The sequence below is a fragment of the Camelina sativa genome, chromosome 5 (assembly GCF_030686135.1).
Source record: "Camelina sativa cultivar CO46 ecotype springtype chromosome 5, ASM3068613v1".
NCBI classification, from domain to species: Eukaryota; Viridiplantae; Streptophyta; class Magnoliopsida; order Brassicales; family Brassicaceae; genus Camelina; species Camelina sativa.
In genome coordinates this window covers 15,162,514-15,174,469 of record NC_141884.1, presented here as the reverse complement: position 1 = coordinate 15,174,469, position 11,956 = coordinate 15,162,514, and the positions used below count along the sequence as shown (strand labels likewise).

Sequence of the window (11,956 nt, the reverse complement as noted above, 5' to 3'; positions counted from 1 at the left end):
TTTGTTGTTATAGTCCTTTCTCTTTTACTCAGCTTTTTATTTTTTTCCTATTTTTATTTAATTAAATACAAACTTGCATTAAATGAGGTATATTAAGGTATTTTAAAAACTTTTTTTCTTTTTTTCTAATGATCTTTGTGTTCTCTCACACGCTATCCTGAAATTACCAAAACATGTTTGTAAGTTGTAACTACTAGTCTACTAACTAGAAATTCGATTTTATTTAATTTTGGTTGTTATATATGTTAAAATTATTAATGTATGGCAGTTGTAAAATATTGATACAAGAATTATATTTCACTACGACTGAAAATGGACTTAAACGTGTGAGTGTAGTAGAAGTGGAAGAAAAATAAGAGATTACAAATCGGGCTAGTTATAAAACTATACAACTTGCGGGGACTTATTTTAATACATTAAGCAGATTGTATAAAATTATTAACATTTTGAACTTGTTTTTGTTGATTTAGATTTCCATTGTGGGAACTCGGAAATCTTCTGTTAAGATTAAAAAAAAAAAAACAAAAAAAAAGGATGGTCTAGTGCATATATTTCAAATTAGAATCGTAAATTAAAGACAATTTGTTGGTGGGAACATTATTTATATTCCTTTATATGTGATTTTGTTAGTGACAAACTATATGATAAATAAGTTAATATATATGCATTCTAACAAATATGTGGCCTTTAAGAAAAATTCTATTTATAAGACAAAACTTTTACTACTATATTTTGCTGTTTTTTTCATAACCATATTTTCATTGTATCTTTAATCTTCAAATTTTGTTTAACGCTTTGAATTAGGGAATAATCAAGTAAGAGAAAAAAAAAAGAAAAAAGTAAATTGCACGACGGCGACGATATAGATGGAGAGCCTAACTTAGCAAAGAAATTTGCATGGTTACTGATGACATTGACACCACGCTCAAGGCTGAACGCTAGACTGAATATGTCGATCGCAAATGAGCCAATGCTTTCTCCACCACCTTCAAATAGGTAAGTCATCTTCTGCCTGATCATTTTCGTAGAAGAAATATCAATTTATTAGACTTGTTACAAAAATCCATCCCTCTTGGGTTCTTAGAATAAATGTGAACCCAAGATAAGCTGCTAGTATTGCTAAAGGTTTATTAAGGTCATAAATTGTCGAGTCTCCCAAATTCTAGATAGTTATATTTGACACTACAAAAACATTTCAGGATAAGTGATATTTGAATGTACCTTGCGATTATTAACTTCAATGTGATCTTATGAACGGGGGTGTCAATTTCGTCTACTGATGAATGTGATCTTTATGAAACCTTATTCTTGATCTTAGAAGTTAGTATAACTGAATAAATTATAAAAGATGTAATAGGCATATCGCATATATAGCAAACTCTACATAGAAATTGAACCATTGTTTTGTCAAAGTTTCAATTTATGTTAAATGAATTTGTCTAATCATATACAAAGTAAATTGTTAACCATGATTTAATAAATTATGTTTCCTGTAAATTTCATATACAGATCTTTGATGATTTTCATTATCCTTACATTTTTTTAAAAATATTAACTTCATAAAAAAACATATTTGTCATCATAATTGTTATTAAGTCCCATAGTTACAAAAACAATATCTATTGCGTTTGCATTAAGTTTCCAACACACTAATTACAGCCAAAGCTAAAGGAATAGAAAAAGCTCAAGTGGAAAACAAAAGAAACAACAAAAACTCCATTGAAGGACCTAGACAAGAAGAAAATGAAGAACCAGAGTAAAGTCCACTATAATCTTTCAAGAACCATGAACTCTCTAATCACTCTCCTCTTCTTCTCAATCCTCTCCACCTTCAAAATCTCAAATTCATCTCCATTAAAACCACACCCACTTCCAATCTTACCCATCCCTTCATCCCAACAGCTCCAATGGCAACTCGGATCCATGGCCATGTTCCTCCATTTCGGACCCAACACATTCACCGACTCAGAATGGGGCACCGGAAAAGCCAACCCATCTGTTTTCAACCCGACCCATCTCAACGCAACCCAATGGGTCCAAATCGCTAAAGACTCAGGCTTTTCCCGCGTCATCCTCACAGCTAAGCACCACGACGGGTTCTGTCTCTGGCCTAGCGAATACACCGATTACTCCGTCAAATCTAGCCCCTTTAGAGGCGGAGCTGGCGACGTCGTGGCTGAACTAGCTGCTGCGGCGGCGGAAGCTGGAATTGGACTTGGTCTTTACCTTTCTCCATGGGATCGTCATGATCCGTGTTATGGCAAGACATTGGAGTATAACGAGTTTTACCTGAGTCAAATGACCGAGTTGTTAACAAAGTAAGCTCCTTTTTTCTCATATCAATCAAATGGGTTTGTGATTATAAATTCAAAGTTTTGAAAAAGGTTGAATCTTTTATAGTTATGGAGAGATTAAAGAAGTTTGGTTAGATGGTGCTAAGGGAGAAGGAGAGAAAGATATGGAATATTTCTTTGATACTTGGTTTAGTTTGATCCATCAGCTTCAGCCCGGAGCTGTTATTTTCTCTGACGCCGGTCCTGATGTCCGGTGGATCGGTGATGAAGCTGGACACGCTGGTTCCACTTGCTGGTCACTCTTTAACCGAACTAATGCCAAGATTGGTGACACTGATCCTTTGTAAGTCATTCTCAAATAGTCAAATGGTCAAACTTTTATAGAAAAGAACTTGAATTTGTTGGATCTTGTACAGGTATTCTCAGGAAGGTGATGGCTTTGGGCAAGATTGGGTACCAGCGGAATGTGATGTATCGATTCGACCTGGTTGGTTTTGGCACGCTTTGGAGTCTCCGAAACCGGCTGTTCAGCTTTTGGATATATACTACAACTCAGTTGGAAGAAACTGTCTCTTCTTGCTTAATGTGCCTCCTAATTCTTCAGGATTGATATCTGAACAAGACATTAAGGTTCTTGAGGAGTTCCGCGAGATGAAAAAGTCTATTTTCTCGAACAATCTCGCCCGTAAAGCCTTGGTTAACTCGAGCAGTATTCGTGGCGGTCAAGTTTCACAGTTTGGTCCTAAGAATGTTTTGAAAGAAGGATTAGACAAGTACTGGGCGCCAGAGGAGAATGAGAAGAAATGGGAGTTGTACTTGGAGTTTAAAGACTCAGTTAGTTTTAACGTTTTGGAAATTAGAGAACCGATACATATGGGTCAGAGAGTCGCGTCTTTCCATCTCGAGACGCATAACACTGTAAGCGGGAAGTGGGAGAGAGTTGTGAGGAGCACGACGATCGGGAACAAAAGGCTATTACGGTTTCCGAAGGTTGAGTCGCGGTCTCTAAAGCTTGTTGTGGACAAAGCGAGAGCCGACCCACTTATATCATACCTTGGAATCTACATGGACAAGTTTTCAGTTTCAAGTGGAAACACAACAAAGATAACAACAATCACAAGGACACTCAAGGAGGAGCAACAACTACATGATTTGTAATAAACAACTCTCAAGGATACACCACATAAGTGTTTGGTTTTCCTCTAGAGTATCCTTTTATGTGCATCACTTCATATATGTGACAGTATGATTGTCAATTCTAAAGTAAATAATATGATGAATCCTTGTATTTTGAAGCCTAGTCATAAATTCACCTATGACCTATAAAGCTAAAGAAACGACCTTTTTGCCGAGATTGGGGGTTTATGTACTAATTGTAACTCGGCCCAAGTGTTTTAATGGAAAAGGAGAAAACTTTGATGACAAAACCAGAGAAATCCCTAAAGTAAAGAAAAATGGAAGCCACTGAAACGGTTCTTTGCACGTTGCTTGCCGTCGACCTCACTGACTATTGCTACAGAGTTTGTTCTCGCTGCCAGAGAGTCCTTCCCTCAGACAAGAATGGCGTTACCTCTTCATCACTATGCCAATTCTGCAAATCAAAAGAGCCCAAATTGCTCTACCGGATTCTCGTAAGAACCCTTTCGATTTTTGATTTGCCACTTCATCACTATGCCAATTCTGCAACTCCAACCTTTCGATTTTTAGATATTTTAGCAGTTGTGAATTAGGGATTTTAGAAATTGGGTTTACGTAATCTCTTGTAAGAGCTGTGGATTGAGAAACTTGGAATTCAAAGTTTCAGCCTTTTCTGAAGAATCTGTGTTTTTGGTTAAAAATCTAACAGATGTCTATAGCAACAGATACATCAGTGAAAACTGTGATCTGTTTTGATAGAGTTGCGACTGTTCTCTTTGGTTGTTCAGCTGATGAGTTCTTTCACTTCACCAAGCTCAATCCTTTAACCGGTAATAATAAACCATCAAATTCACTTTACTAAGTTTGAGAAGATTATCAATAGCATCTGACATTACATTGAAAGCTTTGAGATGTTTTTGTTCCCATTGCAGCATCAATGGTGAATCAGGTCTTTGATGGAGAAATGCTAAGGGTGACATTGACTCGGCCTCACAACCGAAACGCTCAACACATGAGAGTTGCTTCTATTGTTCCTCTAAGATCAGGATTTCAGCCTGCAATTGTAACCTTGAGAGAGATTTTCACAAAGAATGCTTCTTTGGGGAGTTGCTCCATAACAAATCACAATCTCTAATGTTGGAGTAAAACATATAAATGCTACAAGCACAAGTTGTTTGATCTCAAATACTATGATTCGTTGCTAAGTCCATTCTACCATCTCTATTGATCAAATCCTTCGTTATCATCGAATTCGTGGTTAAATGATGCTTCAATCTTTGTGAAAAGAACCTAATTCATCACGCTTCAATCTTTCAGAGGAAGGTCCGTCAAAGGAGAAATCGATCCTAATTCATCACGCCTGTTACTTTCTCTTTAGCTTAAGTGAAGCAAAGAGATTGCTTTATATATGTAATCAATGTGAGAGTTGATTGTTGAGAGTTGATTGTTCTGAATGCAGGAGTATCCAGAACATACAGCCTACCAAACGCCGCCGCTGTTTTCTGATGATTAGCTTAATATCTATCTAGACAATTACCATATGCATGAGGATAGAGATAGTTTCCAGAAGTATGATCAAATTAGCTGCTCTGATTATCGGGTTGTTTATATGGGTGGAAAAGGTCTGAGTAAGAAGATCAAACAAACTGTTTGTGTTGTTGTCTGTTTGAGTGTTTTGGCCTTTGGACAAAGCTGATGATTTCTGAACTCTTGCTTGTAGGATCTTGGACACCTCTACACGCTCAACTTTTGTATTGGAGAGTGCTCTATTAAGGTTCTCCAACAGATTCTAGTTAAGTTGCATCAGTGTAACAAATCTGTTATGTGATCTACTGCACAAAATATTGACAAGAAGGTAAAGGCTGAACTATCTACAAAAAAACAAACATAAGCTTTTCGAATTTGAAATCTTGAGTAATCTCGGCCATGGCTTCTGGTATATACTAAGAAAAGAAAAGACTCATTGTTTTTGATATTTGAGATTGTTATTTTCTTCTTCTTTTTTTCTGTTCTCTTCAGGGCATGTCACCTTGCCAAGCAGGCGTTCGATGATGCTATCTATCTCAGAGCTTGACACTCTGAACGAGGAATCATACAAAGACAGCACCTTAATTATGCAACTCCTTAGGGACAATCTGACCTTGTGGACTTCTGACATCCCATAAGAAGGAGGTAATAATCATTCTGAACCTAACCAATCTCTTATTTTATGATGTTCTGTTTTTAGCTTTTTTCCCCCATTCTGGATGTATCTAGTCAGTACTCAATGTTATGTTTTGTTTTGCTTGGAATCTATAAGACATTTCAAACATTTCCATGGACATTCTTGATGATAGATGGTTGAAATAGCATCCAGAAGATATTTCCTATCTGATTATGATTCATATTTTGCTGCGGATTTAAAATGTTTATTTTGTCTGTATATGCAGCAGATGATTCCCATAAGACGAACGGTTCTGCCAAAGCCAGTGCAGGTGGAGATATAGCAGAGGTAAAGTAGAAGGGATTCCTAATCTTGAAGGGAATCAAATTAGTCAATTCTGATACAAGATCTCTTTGCTCTTGATGCAGTGATCAGATATGTGTGCACCCATAATGGCGGCAGCCATGGTCATTATGTTTCAAGAACAACTAAACGCGCGGTGAATAATAGTGAAACGTAGGGTTCCTCTGTTTCCTGTATCATTAATGTCTATGTTACTTGTACAATGGTTTAGTCCCAAATCTCTCTGGTTTGAATGTATTGCATCATTTTGATGCCTGACTCACGACACTGCGTATTTGTAATTTCAACCAGATCTGATGTGTTTTAAATATGCAATTGTTTGTTTAAAATCTTAGGAAATATATTCATTTTCAAGTTTTTATAAATATACAATATTAAAAATATTAAACAAAATTTATTAGACTATAATAATTTCTAAAATAAAAATTTTAAATTAAGGACCCCTATTTTAACCGATGGACCCTTAAAAATAAAAAGTTTCTTCAAAATTTGTTTATTTCACTTTTATTCACTTTTATTCAAAATTAACAATTAAAAATGTTTTTCGCAACTTTGCTAAGACTCCATCAATGGAGATGCTCCATCAAAGTTACTAGCTAGATGGTCACTTGTTGTGCAAAATTTGACAAAATCCCTATATGACATTTTTGTGATTGGTAGTAGTAATTTGTAGTACTAAAATTGACAAATTTATCGTAAAATAAATAAAAAAACATTATGTACAAATAACATTAAATTCATCAGAAATCCAAATGAAAGCTTCTATCAATAACTTTGAAAATAAGAAAATCAAAAGTTATTTACTATTCCAAATGTTGTGTTGTGAAAAAACTCTTCCATCTGATTCTTGTTGCTAAACGTTGTGATCTCTAGAAGTTGGAAGATGATGAAGTAAGAAGATGTTTGTTTATTATGAGTTATGATTGTGATTTTTTTTTTTAATGTTTCTTGCATTGTTAACTCGTTGTATAGATCGGTAAGTTTCAAAATCTAAATTACTGTTCATCACCGAACACAATTCACTTTTAGGCCTTATTAGCTAAATGGTCATTTATTGGGCCAAAATTCGTAAAATAAATAAAAAAATAACATTACATTCATCAGAAATCCAAATAAAAACTTCTATTAATTACTTTGAAAGTAAGAAAATCAAAATTCATTTACTATGAATATTCATTCAACTTTTTAATTCTCAAAGTAGTAGTAATATACAAATTACAAAACTCTCACCAGCCACACCAAAATAAAAATGAAAAGGAGAAAAAAGTAATATACACGTGTCAAAATTATATTGGTTTACGAATAAGAGTTTGACCTTCTAACAGACCTATTCAATCTCTTTGACAAAGCCTCCAAAACTTGCCACGTGGCATCTCCCTCTCTTGAAGGAACATTAAACACAAGGGCCCTCTTAACAGACTCATCCTCCAAGTTTCTCTGTATGACAGACAAATTAGTAGCCGCCACGTGTTCCAAAATCTCCCCTAGCTTTCCGACGTCTCTCTCCGCCACCGTGAGCGAGATATCCGGCCAACGCACGGCGGAAGGAAACGGCAAACGGATCCCGTCGGCGATAATCACGGGAACACAGCCAAGAGCCACCGACTCAACAAGTCTTGGACTCCACGGTGCCCACCCTAGAGGACACAAACAAAAAACAGAACGTGCTATTTCTGACTGGTAACCGGCGAATCTTTGCCGTTGAAGATAAAATCTCCGGTCACCGCCGTAACTCCGCCATATCTTCGTCCTTACTCTCCTGATAGGTTACAAAAAAATTAAGCGTCTTTAGTTCAAGTCACGAGTTTAGAGATAGAGATTGGTACAAGAGAGTGTTTGTTACTTGCTATAGAAGCGACCACTGATGTTTTTGGGATGAAGCTCCATCTTGCCCCGGAAAAAAACCCAAATGTCTCGTTCTTTATTTACCGGAATATTCCTTTGAGTCTTTTCTAAACTTTCCGGTGAGATGTACGGTGGTATCACAACGTTCTCTACCTCTTGGCATGGATGGTTATATGTAACACCAAAAGTTTGCAAAACTATAGAGTTTCTCAAAATATTTGGTACTCCATCAGCAATTGCTCTATCCTCCTTCACAACCAAATATAGATTTAAGTATATAAATAAATGTATATATATAAAACTTGGCAAATCATTTTTTAAACTAACCATAGTGTGGAAGCAAGAGCCAAAGTCGTGTGTAGCCGTGAAGACGTGGTCAGAGCCATTGTTTCGACTCCAAAACGGGTATTGAGTCGAGATGAGGCTAATCGCTTCATTGATGAGTGATCGTGCGTGACCAATCGCTGGAAAGCCATTGATGGTGCTGAAGTTGCAAGAGACATAGACAGGGACGAAGAAGAAATCGGCTTCGTAAGGATCTTTCGTGCGCACTTCTTCATCGAGGCTGAGAAACGCCTTGTGGAGAGCCACCTCCGCGGCAAAGAGGTGGTTGCTGCATCTGTCGTTGGCTAACCAGTCTTTGTTGAACTTTGAAGGTAAGTCATACACGTAGATTTTCAAATTGTTGAATACATCTAAGGGAAAAAAAAACATAGTTATAACTTATGACAAGAATATTGTTTTTGTTCGTGTTTTTTTTTTTGTTTTTCCTTTTGAAAAGTAACACACAAGCCATGTAAAACGTTTTTTTTCCTTTCCCTCTTTTGAATATAATTTAACATTTATTCAAAAAAAAAAAAAAAAACTTATGACAAGTTAAGATTGTTCAACTAAAACGTGCAGTAGACCGGACCGAAGCCTAGACTTATCCCCGATGCCTATAGATAGTCTTAGTCTTTGTGAATATACTATAAAACATAATTGATCTTACCTGTTCTTATGTTGGGACGTTGAGGGGCAAACCCAAGTTTGTGGTCATGGATTTTGGATTCAAACATGGCACGAGAAGCGAAAAGCTTTGGTTTAGGGTTAGTAAGAAGAGGGTTTGATCGTGGAGGAGAAGACTTATCTTCTTGATCTTGATCTTGATCATGGTCGACAAAAAAGGAAGCAAGAAAATAGAGAGTAAGGGAGAAACAGAGGATCCATTTGTAGTATTGTTTGAAACAGAGACTTTTCTCTGTTCTTCTCTGTTTATGCGTTATCATCGTTCTTGTTTCTTCGGGATGAATCTTGTGGCCTGAGCTGGTTGTTCAATTCGAAACATCTGATTTGTTGGGATGGAGTTAATAGGGTTTTGAGTTGGTGAAGAGGGGTTTTCGGATTCGGGTTTGGGAGATGAAGTGGAGATTAAGGAATGGTGAAGGCAGAACAAACAATAGAAGAAGTTTGGAGAAAGATTGATGAAGACTCTCTAATTAAATCTCTTTTTTTCTTTTTTCTTTGTTGACTATTATTAAGCGATATTATACATTCAAGTTTCTAATATAATTTCTTTATTTCTCTTGTATTTGGTGTTTTTTTTTTTTGTTTTTAATTATTATTAATTTCATATGCCAAAAAGTCGTATTTTTGTAGATGATAGCAATACTAGGAGATTATCATCATTCTTACGTAGGAGGTATTTAATTGCATACAAATTTATTATATGTTAAGAGACTCAATCTTTAAAAATCCTTACATCTCAAAGTGACAATGACAGATTTTGCATATTTTTGTAAAGTTGTGAAATTAATAAGTATGACACTTAACTGATTTATGTGAAAAGTATATTTTCGGACTCTCTCAAACCTAATATGAGGTTTTTGGGAATCGGGATCAGGACGCTGTTGGATTCATGCTCATTCATTTCAAGGAAGATTTAGAAAAATAAAATAAAATAAGAGGAAACATGAAGAAAAAAAAAGAAACATGATACTTTTTTTAAAAAGAACATGATAATATTTGAAATATATAATAAATACGAAATTATTGGATTGTTAGGAAACACTCTTTTGCTAAAATAATAATGTCTTTTTTTTTTCTTACTTTTTGCAAAAGGGGAAAGAAGCATGAATATGAGTATAGAAGCAAGAAGACAAAACTTAATTTGGTATATAAGGACGTAAGGTTCACCAAAATATTCAGAAGAAAATATGTCTATGTTAGGCGACTACATAAGGTTGTGGTGTGGAATACGATTCGTTGTGTTACCAGTGAGATTGGCCATGGTTTGGTTCGTCCAACTGATCGTGTGTATGTTTATGTGTCACCGCGTTGATCATTGAAAGATATATTCGAATAAGTAACCTGTTGTGTAACACTATTTTGTAAACAACACACTTAATTTTTTTATTATATGATATTTACAGAAATTTTATCTTAGTTTACGAACTTAGGATTAGCGTTTAAATGAGAAAAAACGCGCAAACATGCGGTAATGGGATCAATTCATTTCATCCAAGTTTTTTTTTCCCTTCAGTTCTAGATAAAGTTATTTTACATCACATATTAGAAATGAACGAGCGAAGGTACAATTCAGGATTAGACACTATATATTAAACTTTGCCCAAATTTTTTTGTTTTTTTTAATAAAACTTTGATTTAAGCCGCAATTTATTTAAAGACTATAAAACCTTATCCTTGATCAGATTAGGTTGAGTATTATATCCGTACACGGCAAGAGATAAGGACCCAACTCGAATAGGGAACCAACTGGAACCATTGTAGCCACCAAATTTTGTTAATGGTGTTCCTTTACTAAAACGAAAATATATAATTATATTAATTAGTATCAAACCAATGAACATTTGTCATACAACGCAATCACTTTTTCCTTCACAAACCAGAGAAATATGAACGAAAAAGCTATAATTACGACATGTAGATTTTTCTTAATGTTATAATTAGATTTAATGACACAGTAAAACTTAATTAGTGGTTTCGACTGGTAACCCCCATACAATTTCGTACTGTTTTGAGTTATGTATCTGACCCAGTTTGTAAGATAATTGTTATGAGGTATATAATATATAGATTCGTAACTATTTTTTATTTATCAATTAAACCTTGTAAATCATATGGTTGCTAATTTGATTAAAAGATATAATATTATTATTTTCTTTATCAATCAAACCACGTAAATCATATGGTTGCTAATTTGATTTAAAAATATAATATTATATTAACTAATTTAGATTATATGAGAAGTAGGAATATGGACAAAAATAGGTTTATAAAACTTATACTTATCCAAATTTATAAAAACGATTTACAATATTATTTAACAATAATAGTGGTTTGAAATAAATAAATTTGTATCCACTTAGAAAATGACGCGCCAACTAATTTTCTTTGGCTTCTCTATATCTTCAATACGATCAAGCTAAGCCAGAGAAGTATAGTCAGCAAGCTAAGTATGGCCCATGGGAAAGTATAAGAACATCGATGTGATGTTTTCATAAAACTATTTAATGAGACCAAAAAAATAATTCGATGTTCAGTTTAGTAAATAAAATGTTAAATTTGGCTCAAAAAAAAAAAAAAAAAACATTACAAGACAAAGAAGAATTGAAAATGAGTTGAACCACCTCTTTGTTTCCGTAAGCATCAAGGAAACTTGTATCAGTGCTTACCACCACCACCACCACCACGAGTGGTCCTTAATATTTTCGAAAACTTATACATGATCGCATACATTTTCTTTTCAATCTTTGCACTAATTGATCAGAGTTCTCGAGAAATAGAATACTAGTGTCCCATGATTTTACATACGCTTTCAAGTTATACTTATACACATTCTCAACTCAACGCGTTTTTGTTTGTTAACTTTTATGTGATACCTTGTTTTTTGTTAACTTTTATGTAATACTTAGGTACGTATAAGAACTTATAAGAAAAAGGAAAAAACACTCTACCAGCCACTTCTTTTTACACCTTTTGTTTATGCAAAAAGAAGGGATAAAGAAGTCCATGCATGTTCGGTTATCAACTTATCACAAATCATTCTTTTTGCTAACCGACCGCATTTCAATAGTGTATGAATAGATAGTTTAGTGTTAGGATTAGCGTCCAATCGCATATTACGTTTTATATATAATAAACCTGATAATATAAGGTATAGTGTCATTTTCAA

The 11,956-nt window shown here is 34.7% G+C and overlaps 3 protein-coding genes across 3 annotated transcripts; 2 read left to right on the top strand and 1 right to left on the bottom strand.

Annotated features, from left to right (window-relative positions):
* The first annotated feature begins 1,593 nt into the window (after positions 1-1,593).
* On the top strand, positions 1,594-3,584 carry LOC104786917 (alpha-L-fucosidase 1). Its single transcript, XM_010512393.3, has 3 exons — positions 1,594-2,318; positions 2,401-2,637; positions 2,711-3,584. The coding sequence occupies exons 1-3, from the start codon at positions 1,744-1,746 to the stop codon at positions 3,450-3,452; spliced, it is 1,554 nt and encodes a 517-aa protein (XP_010510695.1). The 5' UTR covers positions 1,594-1,743; the 3' UTR covers positions 3,453-3,584.
* Positions 3,585-3,650: 66 nt separating this feature from the next.
* Positions 3,651-4,664, top strand: LOC104786916 (uncharacterized). The gene is made up of 3 exons (XM_010512391.3): positions 3,651-3,925; positions 4,141-4,261; positions 4,364-4,664. The coding sequence occupies exons 1-3, from the start codon at positions 3,749-3,751 to the stop codon at positions 4,564-4,566; spliced, it is 501 nt and encodes a 166-aa protein (XP_010510693.1). The 5' UTR covers positions 3,651-3,748; the 3' UTR covers positions 4,567-4,664.
* Positions 4,665-7,096: 2,432 nt separating this feature from the next.
* Positions 7,097-9,491, bottom strand: LOC147943780 (putative glucuronoxylan glucuronosyltransferase IRX7). Its single transcript, XM_087450112.1, has 4 exons — positions 8,774-9,491; positions 8,110-8,477; positions 7,781-8,031; positions 7,097-7,696 (listed from the first exon to the last, which is right to left on the bottom strand). Exons 1-4 carry the CDS (start codon positions 9,048-9,050, stop codon positions 7,234-7,236), a joined length of 1,359 nt encoding a protein of 452 aa, XP_087306238.1. The 5' UTR covers positions 9,051-9,491; the 3' UTR covers positions 7,097-7,233.
* Positions 9,492-11,956: the final 2,465 nt, after the last annotated feature.

Coding starts and splice junctions, on each gene's coding strand:
- LOC104786917 (XM_010512393.3), top strand. CDS start 1,744: ATGAAGAACCAGAGTAAAGTCCACTATAATCTTTCAAGAACCATGAAC. Junction 2,319..2,400: donor ATGACCGAGTTGTTAACAAA/GTAAGCTCCTTT, acceptor AATCTTTTATAG/TTATGGAGAGATTAAAGAAG. Junction 2,638..2,710: donor ATTGGTGACACTGATCCTTT/GTAAGTCATTCT, acceptor GATCTTGTACAG/GTATTCTCAGGAAGGTGATG.
- LOC104786916 (XM_010512391.3), top strand. CDS start 3,749: ATGGAAGCCACTGAAACGGTTCTTTGCACGTTGCTTGCCGTCGACCTC. Junction 3,926..4,140: donor AATTGCTCTACCGGATTCTC/GTAAGAACCCTT, acceptor AAAATCTAACAG/ATGTCTATAGCAACAGATAC. Junction 4,262..4,363: donor CAAGCTCAATCCTTTAACCG/GTAATAATAAAC, acceptor TTCCCATTGCAG/CATCAATGGTGAATCAGGTC.
- LOC147943780 (XM_087450112.1), bottom strand. CDS start 9,050: ATGATAACGCATAAACAGAGAAGAACAGAGAAAAGTCTCTGTTTCAAA. Junction 8,478..8,773: donor ACGTCCCAACATAAGAACAG/GTAAGATCAATT, acceptor TTTTTCCCTTAG/ATGTATTCAACAATTTGAAA. Junction 7,697..7,780: donor AGTGGTCGCTTCTATAGCAA/GTAACAAACACT, acceptor GTAACCTATCAG/GAGAGTAAGGACGAAGATAT.